This window comes from Pogoniulus pusillus, chromosome Z (genome assembly GCF_015220805.1).
Source record: "Pogoniulus pusillus isolate bPogPus1 chromosome Z, bPogPus1.pri, whole genome shotgun sequence".
Taxonomy (NCBI): Eukaryota; Metazoa; Chordata; class Aves; order Piciformes; family Lybiidae; genus Pogoniulus; species Pogoniulus pusillus.
This window is the reverse complement of record NC_087309.1, coordinates 96,766,117-96,786,793: the sequence shown is the minus strand read 5'-3', so window position 1 is coordinate 96,786,793 and position 20,677 is coordinate 96,766,117. Positions and strand designations below refer to the sequence as shown.

Sequence of the window (20,677 nt, the reverse complement as noted above, 5' to 3'; positions counted from 1 at the left end):
TTGACAGCTAATACATATTAGTTAAATGATACTGGGTACATATGACCACATGATACTCATATTGACCAGGACAAGTCTTGTCTTTAAATGTTTAAATGAAGGTTTTTTTTTTTTTTTTTTTTTTTTTGGGGGGGGTGGGGGGTGTGCACATCACAATTTCATATGTGATTGGCTTTTTGCAATCATCCAAAGCTTTCCTGCAGCATGAATGGTTTTCCAATTTATATCCTTGATTGAATTTATCTACTTTGGATTATTTTTTCCACTAGATTTACTAATCCACAGTTTTTCAAACTGAAATCTCCATTATTTAAAAACCCAGGTCCTGTAGTCACCTTTGTATTCCTCCTTGACTCATCTGCCACAAAAATATGCAAAATAGCTTTCTGTGACCACAGATCACCACAGTATTGGAAAAGAAGCAACCACACACACACCCAGTTTATAAATATAATGTTTCTTTGAGTCAGAGAAGCTAATTGCTTATATACCTTTCTCAATGAGTAAGAATTTTTTTAAAAAAAAACCTTACCCTACAGATGACATCTCGTTTGCTCCTCACTTTATTCTGTTTCGGTAGCACACTCAGTGTGATAGAAGACTACTTCATGGTATTTCAGAAAGCTGATTTATAGTCTAGCTAAATGAGCATTACAGGCATGGGTGTGAATATCGGTGAGGTCAAAAAACTAGTCAGTCTAGTGGAAAATGATTAAACACCTAAGTACCGTGCTATATTATGTACACTTGCAAGAAATCTAAAAAAAATTAATATGCATTATTTTTCTACATGGCAAATTATCTTTCTACGTGGCAAATTATGGTGAGATAGCTCAACATATAATGTCAAAGGACACAGAATTATTATTGAGATGATAGAATCATAATTCCTAGATAAAGCATATATATGCAAGTTATTTGAAGAGCTTCCAAGAACAGCACAGCAGAACATGAATACTACAAGAAATTGGAAAGGCAGTAAGGGCGTAATGATAGTGCCAGCCATGTAATGTAGATGCCAAAGAGCTGCAGTTCTGGACAGAAAGTCTTTGCATATTTTAAACTGGCTTTTTAAATTTCTACTCTTCTTTTTTTTTAAGTCTTAAAAAGACCACTAAACGTTATTTAGTGGTAAGCTGAAGCACTAATGGAATAGGTGTTTAGGAATAGGGTAGAAATGAGAACAGAGTACATTTCATTTCATAGTCACTTCAAACAACATAAACATCACTACTATTCTTATTTTGTACAGAAAAGAGAAACATGAATGTGCTGGAAAATGTCCTGCTCCCAAGAAATTTAAAAGTGCTCTCTAACCTAGTAAATAACAAGCAAGTTATTACAGCTTCTAGTGAGAGCATAGCTATGTTGGTCTCCAGATAATACATCCTTCCTAGAGCAGTGGGCAAGTTTTTCTGACCTGAGGAAAACAGGAAAGGTTGGGTGTTCCTTTTTCATCTACTTCTATCCATCAAAGAAGAGCTATTGTCACTTTTGTTAGAACTTTAGAACTTTAGTTGCTACATCTCCTTTCTTTAGCAACTTTGTTATTTGCATTCAGAAAGCTGAAGCTCCCAAGTTTCAACACAAATTCATGTTTCCTGTGTGGGATAGTTACAAGGTCTTACCCAAAGCACTGAGGCATTAAATGTCCTCAGATGTTAGCAGGACAAAGAAAACTCTCTCTTAACTCAGCAGTACCCATCTCCAAGGAAAGAGCTCTCTGCTATTTGTGATATTTTGAGCTTTAGCAGTACAGTACTACGTATGCCACTTACATGTTCTCAAGAGAACATATATTTTTGCTTATTTTTTCATTTTTCTCATTATGTAATTAGGAAGAAGCCTAAAGAAAGCAATATGTAAGACCATATTTTTTTTCTATTAATCTTTACTAGGCACTCTGCAAACACCAGAGAGATCTCACCCTTGTCCCAAAGCACTTCTAGTCTGCACAACAGTCTTTCCTCCCTGAAGAGCACTGTCTCCACTGGATGCCGTTATAAAGTAACTGAAATACAGTAAACGTTAACAAAGTCCTCACAAAGCACAGCCATGCTTTAGGTGCATGAAACCCGTACTTCATCACTATGGAAAATCAAGACACCTTTTCAAACTCATTTTCAGGTTACCGGAAGCAACCCTAACAGCTCAAAACAAGCGTGAGTATCCTAGGCAAGGCTATATTGACACTGCTGAGAGCGGACTTGTATTTTTTTCAAAATGAGTATTCCAACGTCAAAATTCGGAAGAATTGGTATATTTGTCAGCTAAACCACAAATGGAATGAGGGGTAAAAGCAACTTGGAAATCAGAGCGCGAGTCTGCCAATAATTTACTTGGACAACACACACCACTTGCAGCGTTGTGAACATAGCTGCACCTGACTTGAATGACTGGCCGGCAGGAGTGGGGCAGGAGACAACTACGAACGTCCCGCAGTGTTTGGGAAGCAAAAAAGCCTGAGAATGGCAGCAATAGAGGGGACAAAAAACCAGTAGCTTCTTCATCCGGAGCTTTCCCAGGCTTCTTTCCTAGCAGACACTTAACATCCCAGAGGCAAGATCCCACCGATCCCCGGCCGAACCCACGGCGCAGAGCTGGAAAGCAGGGAACTCCCCCGGGCAGCTGCTCGTCTATGCCGGGATGGGTCGTCTAAAGCTGGGGCAGGCACGGACGCTGCCGTGGTGGAGTAAAAGCTTTGTGAGACTCCGCGACTGACTTTACTGAACTATTTCACGGCCACGGCATCCCCAGCGCAGACTCCAGCCCGCACCCGCGGCTGCACGCATCGCGACTGCGGAGCAACGAAACACCTATCTCGCCCCGGCCCCCCTCCTCCCACCTCCCCCCTCCCTGCGTCTCGGCCCTGGCGCCCTCTCCGTTCCGCGCCTCAGCCCTGCCCCCTCCTCCCCGCCCCGCGCCTCGGTCCTGCGCCCCGCCCCCAGCCCTTGCGCCGTCACGTGGCGGGAGAGGGGCGGGGCTGTCGTCACGTGAGCGTGGGGGCCGGGGCTGGCGGCCGGGCTGGAGGGGAAGATGGCGGCAGAAAGGGAGCCCCCACCGCTTGGGGAGGTGCGGCCCGCAGACTTCGAGGAGCTGGAGGACGGCGAGGACCTTTTTACCAGCACCGTGTCTACCCTGGAGGTGAGAGCCTGCCCACGGCCGCGGGCCCCCAGCCCCGCGGTCGCACCGGCGCCCACCGGGCCCTCCCGGCCCTCCCCTCTCTGGCAGGCCGCCGATACCGTGTTCCTGACCGGGGCCCCTTCGGCCCTCACTTGGTCCCCGGCACTTAGCAGTCCAGTTTCCAGCAGTTACCAGTCCGGTCTCCTGCAATTACCAGCGCAGTCCTCGGCACTTAGAGGCCCATTTTCCAGTTGCGGCCCCGTCGCCTGTCTCCGTTCCGGGAGCTGCGGCACTTTGACGCTTCCCTCCCGGCGGGCGGGTGACCTCGACCCTGCGGGGGGGCTCAGTCGTTCCCTTCATGTCTTATTCTGCCTAAAGAAACCGAAAACTCTTCAAGTACCTCTGTACCAAATCGCTTCTTTCCCTCTTATTGTATTGCCAGAGTAATAAATACTTCCACCTTTCCTCTTGACACACGCCAGTTTCGTTTAACTTCCTCCCACCTTAGATTTTACATGGATTAATAACAGACAGTTTTTTTGTTTGGTCTTTCTGTGAGGCTTCATCACTTCCAGTTTGCAAAAGTTGAAGGAACTTCGTTTTTTCTAAGCCTTCTCCCTCGTAGCCGATGTGTGTCAGTGACCGGCGCCGAGCGGCTGCTGCCACCAAACAGGGACAGTTGGAGGCAGGGTGTATACATGGAAGGCGTTATGAAACCGCAGTTGTTCCGAGAAATCAGCCTGGAAGATCTGAAAACTTGTAAAGAATACCCCTCTAATCTCTGCTTGTTTTCTGTGTCAGGAGGCTTGTACAAAAAAACCCAAAACACATCCTCCCCCCCCGAGATAAAAAAAAAACCCAACCAACCAAACCAAAATAACTTCCAACGAACAGACAAACAAACTGCAAGCCCAACCAAAAAAGCCCAAACCTAACAAAAACAGAACAACAATGCATAAATAGGCGCTCTTTCTGAAAAATGCTGATGTGGTCATTCATTATACTGAGAGCTTTTCTTGCTGAGTTGTGGTCATATTTCACCTGTGCATTTTGGCAGTGTCTTCAGGAAGGACTGCTCTTCCTGTGTACAGTTGCCTATTTAAAAAGAAAATTGTTCCTCTTCCTCTTTTCCTGAAGAGTTTCCTGTCCTTGATCTTTGCGATAATAGGATCAGGACATGTTTCTCTGTTATACTCTGTTGCCTGTCTTTAGTAAACAAAAAGCCTAAGGGACAAAGGGGCTTTTAGATATATTTTGAAGTAACTCATCTTGCCTCAAGTAATGGAATAGCAAAGGATGTGAACCCGCAGTTGACAGAATTGTATTAATAGAGTTCTCTGCATCTGTGTCACACAGTGTATTTAAGTCTTGTTCTGTGTGCTAAGAATATAATAATAATAATGTAAGCAATGTTCCAGAAAGCTGCAGAGGACTAAGATCAATCTCGTATTTAAGTCATAGAGGTTAATCTTTGATTTTCCTGAAAATTTGAATGGAAGAGATCATGAACTCAATTATGAGTTTGAACTTAGTGGCTTGGATTGTTCAACTCATAGGAGGAGAAAGTTCTTCACTGAGAGAGTCATTGGGCACTGGAATGGGCTGCCTGGGGAGGTGGTGGAGTCGTCGTCCCTGGGGCAGTTCAAGGCAAGGTTGGATGTGGCACTTGGTGCCATGGTCTAGCCTTGGGCACTGTGGTAAAGGGTTGGACTTGATGATCTGTGAGGTCTCTTCCAACCTTGGTGATACTGTGATACTGTGATATGTGTAGGACACCGTAGTCCAGAGAAGAGCTATTGTCTTGTGATATAAGCCTAGTTAAACTTCTGTAATTGATGGGATTGTAATCTTGTTAATACACATGAAGCAGTTGTTTCTAAATGGAAGTTCTATAGGAACATCTGTCGTGTATGTACTGGTACCAGAGGAGAGAAGTGAAGTCCAAAGCCAACCTACATGAAGGCTATGCTACTTTTGAAGGGTTTCTGATTGGTTTATCTTGGAGTTGTCCATTTACTTTTGTGAACTTGGCACCGGGCTAGGGAGGAGTTTGTCTCAGCTGCTAAAGTGCTCCTTTTCCTGTGCCTAAAGAGCAGCAGAATGATTATTTGCATTTCATTGTACCAACCAGATTGTAATGTCTGTAGGACTATAGTCCTCCATTAAATTAATGGTCACTGAGTGGTCTTTCTTTAGCTGCTAGAGTGGCTTTCAATAGTAAGAAGGACAGACTAAATCAGACAAATGGGCTAAGGCAAGACTGTATTTTTGGTGATACTCAGTGGTGGATATCATGTGAAGAATGTTGCTGTTAATTATATGTTGCGCTTAGTCACCTGCAGTGCTCTCCCAGATACTAGGTTTTTGTAGCTCGAGGACATCTTGAGCCCTGAGTAACATTACAATAGTAAATAATCTTCTGTGGACTTACCTACATATCAGATTTTCAAGTGGTTGAGGTTTTGTTTGGTTGGTTTTGGGTTTTGTTGTTTGTTTTTGTTTGTTTGTTTGTTTTAAAAATATGTCCATAATATGCACAACAAGAAGTTTGGGACGTTAACTATGCATTATGATAAAAATCATCTCTTGTTACAAATTAGTCATCGGCAAATTAATAATTTTCTATTTAGGAGAGACCACAACCAATTGTGAAAGTAACTTTTGGGGACGTAGGTCCAAAGAGCGTGTTAGATTTTCTAAAAAACGCTATGTTTAATGTTACTCTTATCATTTCATAGAATCAAGCAGGTTGGAAGAGACCTCCAAAATCATCCAGTCCAACCTATCAGCCAGCCCTATCCAGTTAACTAGACCATAGCACTAAGTGCCTCATCTGGGCTTTTCTTGAACACCTCCAGAGACAGCAACTCCACCACCTCCCTGGGCAGCCCATTCCAATGGCAAATCACTCTCTCTGGCAAGAAGTTCCTCCTAACATCCAGCCTAGACCTCCCTGGCACAACTTGAGACTGTGTCCCCTTGACTGTGTCCTCTGGTTGCCTGGGAGAAGAGACCAACCCCCACCTGGCTACAGCCTCCCTTCAGGTAGTTGTAGACAGCAATGAGATCACCCCTGAGCCTCCTCTTCTCCAGGCTAAACAACCCCAGCTCCCTCAGGGTCTCCTCATAGGGTTTGTGTTCCAGGCCCCTCACAACTTCATCGCCCTTCTCTGGACATGTTCCAGTACCTCAGCATCTCTCTTGAATTGAGTAGCCCGGAACTGGACACAGTACTCAAGGTGTGGCATTATTCTGCTTCTTCCTTGCCCTAGTCTGTTTCCTTGCCATCTTCCTCGTTTATCTCTGGTATCACTTCTTCGTTTCCTCTGAACTTGTCACTCATTTTTATATTACCTGTCTCTGCCTTTCCTAAAGCAGGTGCTTTGTGGGCATGTAGCTAAGTTGCCACCTGCTCATTGAAATGAATATTTATAGTTGTATTTTTGTTCCTGTGGCTTTTGTAATGAAAGGATACATAGAAGCATTTGAAAACAATGAGTAAGCAGCAGATGTGGTAAGCTATCACAGACTGTCATTTAGGGCAGGGCATGTATGTAATCTCATTGCTGGTTTATCATTTTATATCAAATATCTTCAATATGCTGGGTTTTTTTGGTTGATTTTTTTTTTTTATTATTTGTACAGAATGCAAAACATTTGGTAGGCACAGAAATACAAATCTTTAATGATACACAGTGTCAGTTATAGAAGAACCAGTAAAGACCCACTTGGAACATCTGAGAGGAATGTGTTAAGTCCTTCAACACTGTACTATAACTTTGCAGAAAATTAAGTCTGTATCCAAGATTATTTGGTGTAATTCTATTGAAAGTATGTATTTAATACCTTGGTGTTAAGTCCAGGCTGTAATGGAGCCATGTACGCATTAATTCTGGTGTGGCTGCTTGTGGCCTCTAGCTTTCTGCTGAAAATGTTAGCTCTTATATTGCTGAATCTTTTCTGTCTCTCTGCTGTGATTTACAAGCTTCTGTATCCCTCTTTCAGACAATGGGAAAGGTTAATGTGAACTAGAATAATACAATTTGCCAGCCTATTGTCTTCTGATTGAAGGAGGGTAGGATCAGTTCAGAGAAGTAGTTCAACTGGTTTTAAGGGAGCACTAATATTATGAGAAGGGAGGATGTCCACATATCTAAGGCTGTAATTTCAGCCAACAGAAAATGTGAGAACTTGTACTTTTTTCGTAAGCCAAAGATATAAAATAATTATTACTACCAAATGTAATGCACAGTACTGATAATTTCTCAGAGAAATTAGAAGGTTGAGCTTGTTTGTGCCATTGCAAACTGGAATGAACCCGTAGGCTTCTTACCAGAAGCTTGTTTTCTATAAAATTAGTAAAGCAAGATCCTGATTGTCCTGCGTTTGTGAATGCAATTGGATGTCTTGGCAGCTGGATGTTTCACCTGATTTTATTTCAGATCAGGAGTCACATTTCACAAGATTGTACCTTTCAGGAAACAGGCATGTTTGTGACATTTTGTGAACCATTGGCATTAAGTAAGTTTAAAATGTCTAAATAGCTGCACTGTCTGTGTGCATCTGGGCCCTGAGAATTTTTGTTAGTCTCACAGTCTGTTTTTTGTCTGATACTCAGATTTTCCCTGCATCAGCTACTAACTCTATTGTCATCCATTTTAATGCCCGTATCAGCTGTACTTCATAGAGATGACCATTCAAAACCGGTATCCTATCTTCTAGCTTCCATCTGTAGTAGATCATAAATGAAATATCCGAATAAGTTAATATTTGGGTGCATATATGCGTTTCTTGAGAGGCTGAAGAGCACTGTCAGACCCACTGATTGTAAAATTATCAGACTATTAGGAATTATTGAATAGTTTCTTCTAGCTACAGGGCTGTGGCTGTCTGGGTTTTCATATTTCTGTGAGGAACTTTGTACTTTTAAAGATAACTTTTGAAGATAACAAACTAAAATTTGTTGCAGAATTCTCAAAAGTTGATGCTGTGTTCAAGCCAGGAATAGTTTTGGGGTTTTTTGCTGCACATTTTCTTTTTCATGTAATGTTTCTGAAGATATTTAACCCCATCCTTAATTCATCTTATCTGAGAATGACAACTAAGAACACAAAAAAGATGGTGAAAGATTAGTAGGCCAGGAAATACCTTATTCAGCTGTTAGCTTGTTGTGCTTTAACTCCAGCTGCCATCTGAGCTCCACACAGCCACTCACTCACTCACTCACTCACTATTGCCAGAGAATTGGAAGAGCGAAAGTGAGAAAACTTGTGTATCGAAGTAAATACAATTTTAACAGGTAAAGTAAAAGCTGCATATCCAAGCAGTATATAATCCATCAGCAGGCAGATGTTCAGCCATCTACAGGAAACTGAGGCCCTATCATGTGTAACACTTTTCTGGGAAGATAAATGCTATAAACTCCAAACAACCTCTTCATACTCTGTCATTGCCACAGCTTACATTACTGATCATGGTGTTACATTGTACAGGATATCCCTCTGGCTAGCTGGGGTCAGCTGTCTTTGCTGTGTCCTCTCCCAGATTCTTGTGCACTCTCAGCATACTTGCTGATGGAGCAGTAAGAAATGGAAAAGACCTTCAAGCTGTGTAAGCATTACTCAGTGATAACAAAACCATTCCTGTGTTGTCAACACTTTTTTGATCACAAATCCAGCCCTTGGAACTATACAAGCCGTTATGAAGAAAATTGAATCTGTGCCAGCCAAACCAAATACAAACCTGAAAATGAATTTTGAAGGCAAGACATTTTACCCATAATTCATCCACAAAATGAAAATGTAATATCCACTATCCCAAAACCAGAATTTAAGATTTATAGTAAATGAAAAATTATTGTATCTTTATGAAACAGGTAACACTCAGAGCTTCTATTTCACTGGAAATATACCTGTAGAAGTCACTTCTAGATTTTATGTCTTGTATACAAATTTTATTAGCTGCATGAATACTTTTTGCCTCTTGAGCTTTCTGAGGTGCCCTAAGATCTGTTTGAGTGATCTCTTTTTGCAGTTTTTTCTAGTTGTGTTTTGTGTAAACGAGGATAAGTAAAATTTGGAGATAGCTCTCTTCAACTGGTACACTAAGTACAGCTATGAAGCCTGGTGTCCAGTAGAGAAGTCATGATGTTTTAACAGTGACAGTGGACAGAATCATTCTTCACTTCAGTATCAGAAAGAGATGTAACTCTACCAGGAATAGGTGGCATGTATTTATTGCTATTGCTAGGAAGAGTCTGCTTATTGCCTTCAAAGTGTGAGTAACTTTTTTTAGTGTCTGGGTAACTTGTTGTTTTAGAAACTTAAATACTTGTTTTTCCTATTATGGTGTACATTGATCAGGTTAAAGTGTTCAAGGTGAGTTTTGTGTCCGGTAGTGTTTCTTGTCATCAAGAGGCAGGTATAACTTGTCTGGTAAGGTACTGATAAAATGGAAGGTAATCATCAGTAACCGAAATAGCTACCTTAGATAAAATTGAGAAGATAGGCTGACAGAAGAGATTGCAAATTCTCCAAGGCCTGTTTTTCACCATTTGTTAATCAAGAGCACTATCAAGGGATGAAGTGGAAAACTGCAACAAGTGCTCAGGAAGTCTTTGGTTTCCTGTACTTGACTGTATTATAGCTTTTTTTTTCATAGAGGTGAATTGACAAGCATGAATTATATATCTGCATCTGTTTTAGCATAAGATCCCCTTTTTGTTCTAAACCTCAAATTTATCTAACTATGCAACTGTTCAAAATTGAGTAGCAGTAAAACTAGTTTGGAATGAGCATCTGTAATGTTTTTGTGAAGAATTTCTTTTGCTGATAAAATAAAAAATTGCTTGAACCTTACAGAAAACAAGCATTTCTATGCCTTGTTGTTCTATCTGAAGTACAAGATGTTACTGCCCTATAAACACTGCCTTGACATACATATTCTTACAGAATGTAACATTTCTGAGTTCAAAATGCGCTTAAAATTCTTGACTATTACATATGACACTGTACTCTCACTCATAGAATAAGGACACATCAGGCAGAGAACACATCAGGCAGAGAGGTTTTCTTAGTTTTCCTGGATAATTTTGTCTAACTTACTTACAAGTGTAGTGATACAACTAGGGATCATACTTCACAGAGTGAACAAATACACCTTTATTACCCCAGAGCACTGTGTTTGCTCTGGGGTCATTTGGGTGTTGGTTTAGTGTGAGATAAGACTCAGACTAAGTTACTCATTTGACTAGTGGATTGGTTCCTTGTAGGATCATAAACCCTACTACCCTCTGTACAATTCCTGAGTGCTTCTGCTTTGATTTTATTTGCAGGTTCTAGGGCAAAATAAAACTAGCAGTGTGAGAGGCTGTAGCAGTGTAAGAGGATGCTGCTTTTGTTGTTCATTTGTTTATTGGTTCTCCCATGTTGTATGTGGGCTTTTCAAAGAGTTATGCCTTTGGCAAAGGGAAGGAGATGTGTCTTCTGTCTGAGCTGAGCAGTTCCTCGTTGCAGCTCTAAACTAGCTGTAAGAAAGGCCTGTCTCTTATAATTGTTGTATCTATTACATTTTTGAATATGAAAATAGAATCTGGACAAACTTTTCCAGTTGCTTTTTAGTATTTTTCAGGCTTTTTTTCAATGCCTGCAGTGGCATTTGTTGAAGTGTAAACTAAGGCATTTAGTATCTGTTTTGAATTCTGATTCTGAACTTGAATTAATGACAACAGTGTAAATACTAAGAAGCAACTAGAGACACAATTTACAGATGCTCCTTTTACAGTGCATGCCTTCATGAGTACAGATGCTGCTGTTGATAACTCTTTGGCTAGCCATCTTGGATGAAGTTGTGAGAAGTATTTTGTATATTTTCTAGTATTGTTGATACTTAGTTAACAAGTCTTTTCTAACTGAAAAACTGATGTTTAGTTAGGTGCATATTTACTTTGTGAATAAACTGTAAATCTGGTGGTCTAGTTTTAGTATTGCCTTACTTTTCCTGAGTGTCTTCAAGTCTTTTTCTTTTTCACAGGGCAAGTTGTTGTCTTCAGTGAATTAAAAGAATTTTATCTATGTCAAGGTTAGCTTTTAATGTACAGTATAGTATGACCTTCCGTGGCAATAATTACATAATTCAGCCTACTGCAAAGTTACCAAGATTTCCTGTGGCCACAAGCAGTCTTGGATTGTTTGGATGGCAATAATGTGTTCTTTCAGTCTCTGAAGAATTGATATATAGCCCTGGAATAATTTCTTAATTAATTTTTTTTCAATGTGCAAATCCAGATCTAATTCTCGACCTTTTCAAAAGGAACTTAATAATCAAGTTGTGCTTAGCAGTACTGATAAATATATTCTAGATATTTCTATAGCAGCTTTTGTTTCATGTTAATAAAACCTGAGGAAATGAGTGTCTGTCTTTCTCTCTGACAAAGAAGTGAAAAGAGCTATTGACTAGCTCCTACCCTTTGTTTGTTACAGTGCTGGGAGTAGGAAATGGAAATAGCTGACAGGGTTTCCTTTCTGTACATCTTGCCTTTTTTCTTTGTAATGAAAGAATGTTTGTTGCAATAGTTCTTAGACACTGACCCATGGTAGATGATTCTCTGGTAATTATTTAACTTTTTTTTTTTTTTTTTTTTTTAATATGCAGTCAAGTCCTTCATCTCCAGAGCCAGCAAGTCTTCCTGCAGAAGACCTCAGCACAAACTCCAGTGGTCCAAAGCCAGCAGAAATCATGCTGGATGATGACAGAGAAGACCTCTTTGCTGGTAAACACTCTTTTATTCTGGTATACCTGCTTTAACTGTTTTGCTCATTAACTAAAATAAGTGTGCTTTTCAGACAAGGACAATGAAAACATTTTAAGTGGTTTGTCACTAAGGTACAGAGTTTTTTCCTGTGGTACATTGTAATGTTCATTAGGCTAAATAAATACAAGTTTCTTGGTGGTATGTACTGTTGAGTTCGTAGTGTGATAGTGTTAGCTGAATTGCATTCTGCTGACCATTATAGTGTAATTTATCATTATGTAGTATAGTAGTCTTTACCATTATGTAATTAACAATATTAAAATTTGTTCACGTGTGATACAGCTTAAGTTGCGTTCTTATTTTCTACTTAATAACCATAGGCAAGCTATCCCAGTCTTTTTTTTTTTCGATTATGAAGATAATTCAAATCATAATGCAGGCTGGATGGTATTTCCTTTTTCTTAAGATCTGTATTATAATGACAAAAAAGCAAACAGACATACAGGATCAGTCCTTCCATTTGACAAGTGTGTGATTCTGTCTCTGTTACTTGACAGTATTGCATGTTTTGGAGAAAGATGTGTGGAAGTTCTGATAAGTAATCAGTCAAAAAACAACACAATTCTAACACTTTATTAATCAGTCACTACTTTCATGTTGATTTTTGACTACCCTAATGGGGGTTATGATTGCTTTCAGTTACACATGTAGGAGCATTAACTTTTTAAGAAAGGAGGTGTAGTACTTGGAGTATGTTTTGTACAACAAAAGATGGTTCTAAATGCTGCTTCTTAATACTATATGCTTTTCCTGTTACTACATACTGATTGAGGCTGTTGGCAGTCAGGTTTGAGTACTGTTCTCATCTCGCCTTCATTGATTCCCTGATGTAATAATTCAAAAATAAACTAGGTCACGACACTGTTGGACTATATTGACTACTATTAACTCACTGTTTTAAGAAGAAAAGAGAATATAAAGGGTTAATAATTCTTCTTTTGTATTTTTATTACCTGATCTTCTGACGTAAAAATACCAACAGTGTTTAGCAATGAAGCTTTTTAATACTAGTGATTTGGTTATTTAACTTCAGTACAAAAAGCCATCTTTTTATATCTGTATTGCCATCTGGAATGGGTATTTTAAGAAAGCAAATTCTCCTTTGGATAATAGTGACTGGAGTAAATAGTGAGAGGAAGCAGACAGAAGGAACAAATCTTAGCATTGAGGTTGTTTCAACTGAAATGAATGCTACGAGAAAAACACACTGTACTGATTTAATGAATTTTAGTTTTGTGTTGAAGACATTCTTTTAAATGCATTCAGCACTGAACTGAAAGCATTTAACGTATTGCATGTCTAACACAACTGAGACTGCTTTTTAAAGGTCAGTTTTTATACAGACTGAGGCTAGTAGAAACTCAGATAGGGGAAAAAACAATAATATTCTGAGGCAGAATATAGCATCTTTCACAGTATTCTATCCTAAGCAGGAAGTTTGCATAATGCAGTTGTACCCTAGTGATGAACTTCTGTCTTTGTATCACTGTTAGTGCAGGCATTCTCAAAAACAATGTCTAATTTGTGTTCAAGTTCTGTGCATTCACAATTGTTATAATTTGTTTTTTCTCTTAGGGCTGTTTCGCTACCCAGTGATGTTAATTCATCTGTTTAACTTTCTGGTACAGTGAATAGATAGAATATGAAAAAGCAACATGAGATACCTGTTTTCTTGCTTCTAGCATGATTGAATAAGCCCTGTCTTTCTATGAAAGCAGAACTTAATTTACAAGTGACTGTAACAGAGTTTTTTTTTTCTTCTTTATGTTGACGTTCCAAAGAAAGCTGTCTTGGCCAAGCTTTTAGGAACACTTAGGAAGAGAATGAAGTTCCATAGCTTTCTAACCTATGTTATTCCTTTGTAGTGAGACGCTAAAATCCAGGTAAAGGATGTCCTGTGGGTGCCTCCTGAAAGGAGGAACTTCTGTGATTTAGGGACATAAATAATTCTGGTTTTGTGAACTTAATTGTAGAAAATCTAATATTACATCTTTGTAGTTGTCATAGGCTTGATAAGTCTTCTTCATTAGTCTATTTGATAATGCAACTTAATAGAAAAGGAGGTGAGGGAGAACAGATACCTTTATTTCCTGTATTGTTTTAATGCAGTTCAGAACATGGGATATTTTTTGGCTTTTTAACTGTACTTAGAACATCTTGGCTATTGGTTTTGGACCAGCTGCAGGACAGTATGTGCAATAGATACTAATTTTTTAGATACTCATTATCTTGTCCTTGGTGACTTGTAAGTGAACTATTTAAATTGGGTTTTAAAGGTGGAATAAAATTAGTTTCTCAGCTGTTGTTGAAGACCATTACATTTTACTCTTGCATTCATTAGTATTGTGGTTCTTAGTTCTGTGAAAAATCAAACTGCCTTGCTAAACCCACTTTAGAATAAAAGTCAGTGTGTTGATTATTTGGCCAAGTAAGAATTGCGTTGTCTTACCTAGTAGAGTGGAGATCATAATGATTGTTGCTGCAAACCAGGTAGTGTTAAGAATATCCTGATGGGCTTTGGGGATGGTCTGAAAACCTGTCCATACATAAGCTTCTACTGTCAAGTAATGAATTCGGTAATGAATTAGTCTTACAATATATTGGTCCAAAATTTCTCTTTACCTGCAGAAAAATGCTGTGGACCACTTGTGCAGGACATGGCTGGCTGTGCCCTGTGGCTCTGGTGTTGATGGATGATGAGCAAGTCTGTAAAGCTGTATCATTGCTCTGTCACTGTTTTCTGCAAAATGGAAGATGTTAATTTTTCCTCTCCCTGTGTCTGGAAAAAGATTACTTTTTGTGGTGTTTTGGTTTTTTTCAACTCTGAATGGTGTTTGGGAATGGATCCTCTTATGCAAATGTCTAGTTTAGTGTCCTGGAGGAAAGTTGACACCTGTGCAAGGGGAAAGGTGTGTGGTTTTATTGAGTGGGTATTTTTTGTTTTTCATGTTGGGTTTTTCATGTTGTTTTAGGGTTTTTTTCCCAGGAGTTGATACAGAAAGGAGATGCTGATTCAGTGGACCAGACAAGACGTGTACTTTACGACAGCTGAACAGCAAAAGTTTCTATCTGATGATCCTTATCAAACTGTGGTGTATCTTATCAGAGGAGTTCAATGTAGATGCCTTGCAGCTTTTCAGAAGCTGGTTGTTTAGTTCTGAGTCTCTTCTCCAAGGAACAAATGCACAAAAGTGCATAAATCTATGGTTTTGAAGTCAGAAGGCAGCCTTATTGGTGAATGACTATCCTGTTAAAACTTTCTGTCCTCTTTAAAATTATTAGTACTCCTGGTTTAACAATAAGGGTCATGGGCTGTGACTTAGCTGTAGTAGTTCTCACAGTCCATCTTTTAAGGATATCTGTCTTTGAAGTATTACTAAACCTGGAGATGTCTTTCTTCGTAAATTTTTCTGCTGTACTGAACAATGGTTTCTACTCCAGTTTACTCCCATATTGACATGATCATCTGAGTATAAACTTTCAAAGAGAATTAACTAATTTGAATACTTAAACCATGTCAGCGTGTTAGAGGTCTGACATTTAGAAGTGTGACTAGTGAAAAATAGCTTACTCAGTTGATCAAGCTGCTTGTGAGGAATTGCCAACTTGCAATTTCTAGGATGATATTTGACAAATACGGATAGTGAAAAGTGAAGAAACAAGAGCTGTATGATGCTGAGATTGAGCCCCATGCTTGAGTGCTCATAGTAACCTGGTGCAGTTGGCTGTAGAATGTTAAGCATAAATAGTTTACTGCAGGAGGATGAGATGTTTTCATATTCTATTGGAGATGAGCATTTAGACAATGGGCCATAACAGGCTATTAACAGATGGAAAGGTATGTACATATGTGTGAGACTGGCAGATTTAGATTGGTGGAGGCACTTGATACATGCTGATAACTTCCACAGCCATGAGTGCTGGTTATCAGTGCTTTCCTCCTAGAAGCTCAGAAGAACAGTTGCCTCCCTTTATTCAAGAAGAAAAGACTGGATGAGGCATTTAGTGCCATGGTCTAGTTGACTGGATAGGGCTGGGGGATAGGTTGGACGAGATGATCTCGAGGTCTCTTCCAACCTGGTTGATTCTATGATTCTATAAGAGCTTAGGAGTTTGAAAACTTCCCAGAAAAGGAAGATATCTAGATCTTATTTTTTATGGCAATATTAATACAGAACATTTAAAAAACAAAATAAACCCATTACTTAATACCTAAGGTATATTAGCCATTTTCAAGGGAAAAATCTAAAATTAGTAAATCAAGGAAATGTTTCTGCAAGTGCCTACATTCCATTCTGACACTTAATAAAAAAGTCCTCTTTCCATGAGAAAAAAAATCATTAATGAAACTTTTTGATCTAGACCATCCAAGAGAGTATATGTAAGAAGCATAAATGCCAGAATTCATCAGCACAAATCTGTTCCTTAGGAAATGGATCTTCAACTTTATGTACTGCGCAAAGATTGCTTTTCCAATGGCAAAAAAAATGCTAGGAAGCGTAAGAGCCTGCTTTTGCTTTATAAAGCTAATGCTTTTTTTTTGCATTCAGAATCTTTTAATACTTTCATTTTGAACAAAACGTACATCCTTGTCTCTGTCAAATTCTTCTACTACCTTTTCCGTTTCACTCTTCTAGAATTGCATAATGTCCTGGATGCATGCAAACTTGGGGGTGAGAGGTAACAGGAGGGAGGATGGCGTAAATTCTTTCTTCTTCCTAAAAGAACTTGACATGCTGCTATGAAACAAACAGAAACTATTTTCTCTGGTAAGTTCCTCCAGGAAAATAGAAAAGGAAAGCCAGTAGGCAGCACTTTAAAAATTTGCTCCTGCTCAACCTAGCTGGAGTTGCTCAGCTTGAGAAATACTGGCATGGCTGAAGTGTATTTCTGCTGATCTTGCTGGAAGGAAATGTCCTTGCATTTCTGAATACTTGTTCCTGCCTCTTTTTTATACAGCAGTATTGCACAAGCTTAGCAGTAGCTTCAGCAGTCAACTGAACAGTAGCAGGGGGCTACTCCTGGATGGAGTTTATATGATTTTACATGATATAGATCAGTTTTAAATCCTAATGGTTGTGTGGATACAAGTCTGAGAAGTGCTTCTGCTTGGTCTGATAGGAGCATCGTTTTGTTACACTGAATTCCCAACTTTTTTGTAAAGTTATAATTTACAATAACAGAAAAGTAAGAAGTCTACCTGCTCTGCATTGCTTCATGACATGTTTTACATAAGCCTGTCTAAAATTTGAAAAACATAGAGAAGTATTTAGTGGTGATTAATGATTTGTTTCTCAAACACGCATGGTAGCAAGAACTGAAGTAGAATGCCTTTATATATAGTATATTTTTTTCTGATATTTCTGTAGAATAAGAATTTGTGTAACATAAAACATATATGTTGAATGCTGTTGGCCACCAAAGAGGAAAAGTATCTTTTTAAAAGAAGTTTAAATATTCTTCTACCACTCTAAAACCTTTTTTTTTTCTATTTTCCCAGAAATGTTTTAGATAGTCTTTTTTTTCATATTAAAAATACAGACTACAAGAAGCTGCATGCTTTTAGTTTTACTTTGAAAATATTGTGGAACTCTGTGATTTGAAATTAAAAACAGTGTTATTGGCAGGTTGAGGGAAATTATCATTCCTGTATGCTGAGCCCTGATGAGGCCACACCTGGAGTGCTGAATCCAAGTCTGATCTGCCCAGTGTGAGAGAAATTGGAAATTGGAGTGAATCCAGCACAGGCCGTGGAGATGATTAAGAGCATGAACTGTAAGACATAGAAGTAGAGACTGAGAGAGCTGGGGCTGTTCAGCCTGGAGAGGGGCAGGCTCAGGAGAAATCCTACAATATTTATAAATACCTGATGAGAGGGAATGCAGAAAAGCAAACTGGATTTCTCAGTGATACCCACTGACAGGATGAGGCAATGGGTGCAAGTTGAAATACTGATAATACATAAGGAAAACACATTATGGATTTTTTGTGCATTTTAATGGTGAGGGTGATCAACCATTGTCACAGGAATTGGATTTTCCAAACTTCAAGATGCTCAAAAACTGTGTAAACTCAAAACCCAACTATCTGACTCTGCTTGAGCAGATAGGTTAGACCAGGTCTTCTGCAGAGCTCCTTTCTAAGCTCAGCAACTTTGCGACATGTTTTGAAACAAAGTGATAACGCTTTCTCAGCCTGTCCAGAATTAGCATCAGTTTCAAACCAGAATAAGGCTTAGTGACCTTGAGCTTAAATATCAAACAAAATTTAGTCACACAGTAATTTTCGTCCCTGAAATAGAGAAATGTGGTTTGGTTCATTTATGAAGAACATTGAGGATTGGCAGAAAATTGTTAGAGAGAAATGTGAAACAGAACTGGCTAACAGAATACCTCCAAGTGGCAAGAAGGATAAAGCTAGGTGATTTTGTTACATTTATTGTGAAAGATCATAACATTAGTTGTTGTAGTAATGAATTAAATGTGTCCTTGGATACTATTTCCAGTTCTACAACTACCTGAAGGGAGGCTGTTGCCAGGTGGGGGTTGGTCTCTTCTGCCAGGCAACCAGCAACAGAACAAAGGGACACAGTCTCAAGCTGTGCCGGGGAAGGTATAGACTGGATCTTAGGAGGAAGTTCTTCACAGAGAGAATGATTTGCCATTGGAATGGGCTGCCCAGGGAGATGTGGAGTCACTGTCCCTGGAGGTGTTCAAGAAAAGGCTGGATTAGGCACTTAGTGCCATGGTCTAATTGACTGGCTAGGGCTGAGTGCTAGGTTGGACTGGATGATCTTGGAGGTCTCTTCCAGCCTGGTTGATTCTGTGATTCTGTCGTTCTATTTTTATGTTGCTAGTAGATTTCTGGACAAGAAAGCAATCCTACGTGGGACAAGAATGAGACTTGGTTTTACATGCGGTATAACTATTGCACAATTTTTAAAATAGATCACATTTTCCTAACTCTCTTAACAATTTATTAAGGACTAGTTCTATTCCTATATGCATCAAGATAAGTTTGGAACAAACATAATGACTTTGATTTTGAAAATTCGGCAGCTAATATACAGAAGTTACAAGTGCATAGTAGAGATTATTGGTAACTTTATATAACTCAGACCAGCCCTTTCAAATGTGTCTTTTCTGCTTTCGGTTCAGTTACCTGGCAGAGGAAGTTTAGGATGTAACAAGACTGGAGATGGGCTGGGAAGTGAGTGTTGGTTTCCAACTACTTTTCTGTGGTCAATGCTACCTTTTAAGGAACCAGAGTTCTTGAAAATGCACATTTAGCAGGAACCACAGCATTAGTTACGTAAGCTACGACTTCTCTATACTCAGGAAGTGTGTAGTTTGCCAGTGGTCAAAACCAACCAGTGGAGGAAATCAAGCAGGATTTGTAGAGCAGAGATTTGCATCCTCTTTAAAGATAGATGAACTGTCTACAGTCTGAAGAAAGCATTCAGTTTCTAGTGAACTGGTTTAAGTCCAAAAGAGACTGACGACAGATGGAGAGTAAAGACATTTAGCTTTACTAGTCAGCATGTCTCACCTGATAATATTTTTATTTCACAGCGTGTGGGCTTTTAGAAGGGGAGGAAGTGTAGTATAGTTGTCTAACTTTAACACATGCTTGGTCTGCTCAGTTATCAGCCTATATGACTAAATCAGATGTTGTTCAGAGCTCAGAAACTAAAATTAGTACAGGTGCTGAAAAAGAGCTACTTGTGTAGTAAAAGAAAATTCATTAGTTTTCACAACACCTTGTGCAGAAATAAATGACTTGCAACTTGTGACTACTTTAAAATACTCTTTACCTAACAGCATCTTTAAAAAATAGATATGTATTTACAGTATTAGTCTTGCTTTCACCAGTTATATGCTACAAGCTCAAATGTTAAATTTATTTTTACCTATGTTGTGGAAGAAGTAATCAGGAACAAGTGGATATTATTTACAGATGATCTTACTAAACTCATGTATTGTGATTTTTTAGTGTGTGTGTGTGTGCTTTATGTATTTATTTATGTTTATGTATTGTACAAAAAACGTTGCTAACTGAAAATGTTTGTTTAGAAGCAACAGAAGAAGTTTCACTGGACAGTCCAGAGAGGGATCCTATACTGTCACCAGAACCTACTCCTGCAATCACTCCTGTAACACCTACTACATTAGTAGCTCCCGGAATGGAATCGAAAAGCATAACAGCTCCTGTGATTTTTGACAGGTCCAGAGAAGAGGTATGCTGTAAACTTCTAAATTATGGAAGTGCTTGGTTTTTTAAGCTGTTTGGGTTTTTTTTTTCATCTTTGAAAATGACAGTTGCTAAATGTTGACTCATGGGATTATGCTTTGCTAAGAGGAAGTATATAAAAGGAGATCTCTAGTGTTTATTTTGCTTATAAGGGTTAATGTGAATTTGACTTACACCGTACCAATTCAATACTTCAGTGGTTATACAGGGCACTTGTAGCATGAGGATTAAGAAGCTCTGTTCCTTCAGAAGAGCTACTGCATGTAGGAGCAATCTGTGAGCATGACACAGGAGAAACACTGATGACGTATGATAACTTAACAGCACATTACAGGTTTCAGGTTGGATTTCTGAAATGTTGTTAATGGGGAAATGGAGGAAGGAGTTTAGCGTTACCCTGCATGTTATCAAATAGCTGAGGCTGATGGTAGTTTTGACCTGTGGTGTCCATTCAAAGCCCAAGTATTGCCAAATCCATTCATTCTAGAGTGC

The 20,677-nt window shown here is 39.1% G+C and overlaps 1 protein-coding gene across 2 annotated transcripts in view; it reads left to right on the top strand.

The window, feature by feature from the left end:
* The first annotated feature begins 2,983 nt into the window (after positions 1-2,983).
* The window catches only part of SNX2 (sorting nexin 2), a 45,913-nt gene continuing 28,219 nt past the window's right edge, over positions 2,984-20,677 (top strand). The window contains exons 1-3 of one of the 2 annotated variants that reach the window (XM_064176443.1): positions 2,984-3,144; positions 11,776-11,893; positions 20,008-20,171. In XM_064176443.1, the coding sequence (XP_064032513.1) occupies positions 3,037-3,144; positions 11,776-11,893; positions 20,008-20,171 (390 nt within the window). In that variant the 5' untranslated portion in view covers positions 2,984-3,036. Of the gene's footprint in view, positions 3,145-11,775; positions 11,894-18,816; positions 18,854-20,007; positions 20,172-20,677 lie in introns of those variants that run through there. The other variant, XM_064176444.1, reaches the window with a different exon arrangement.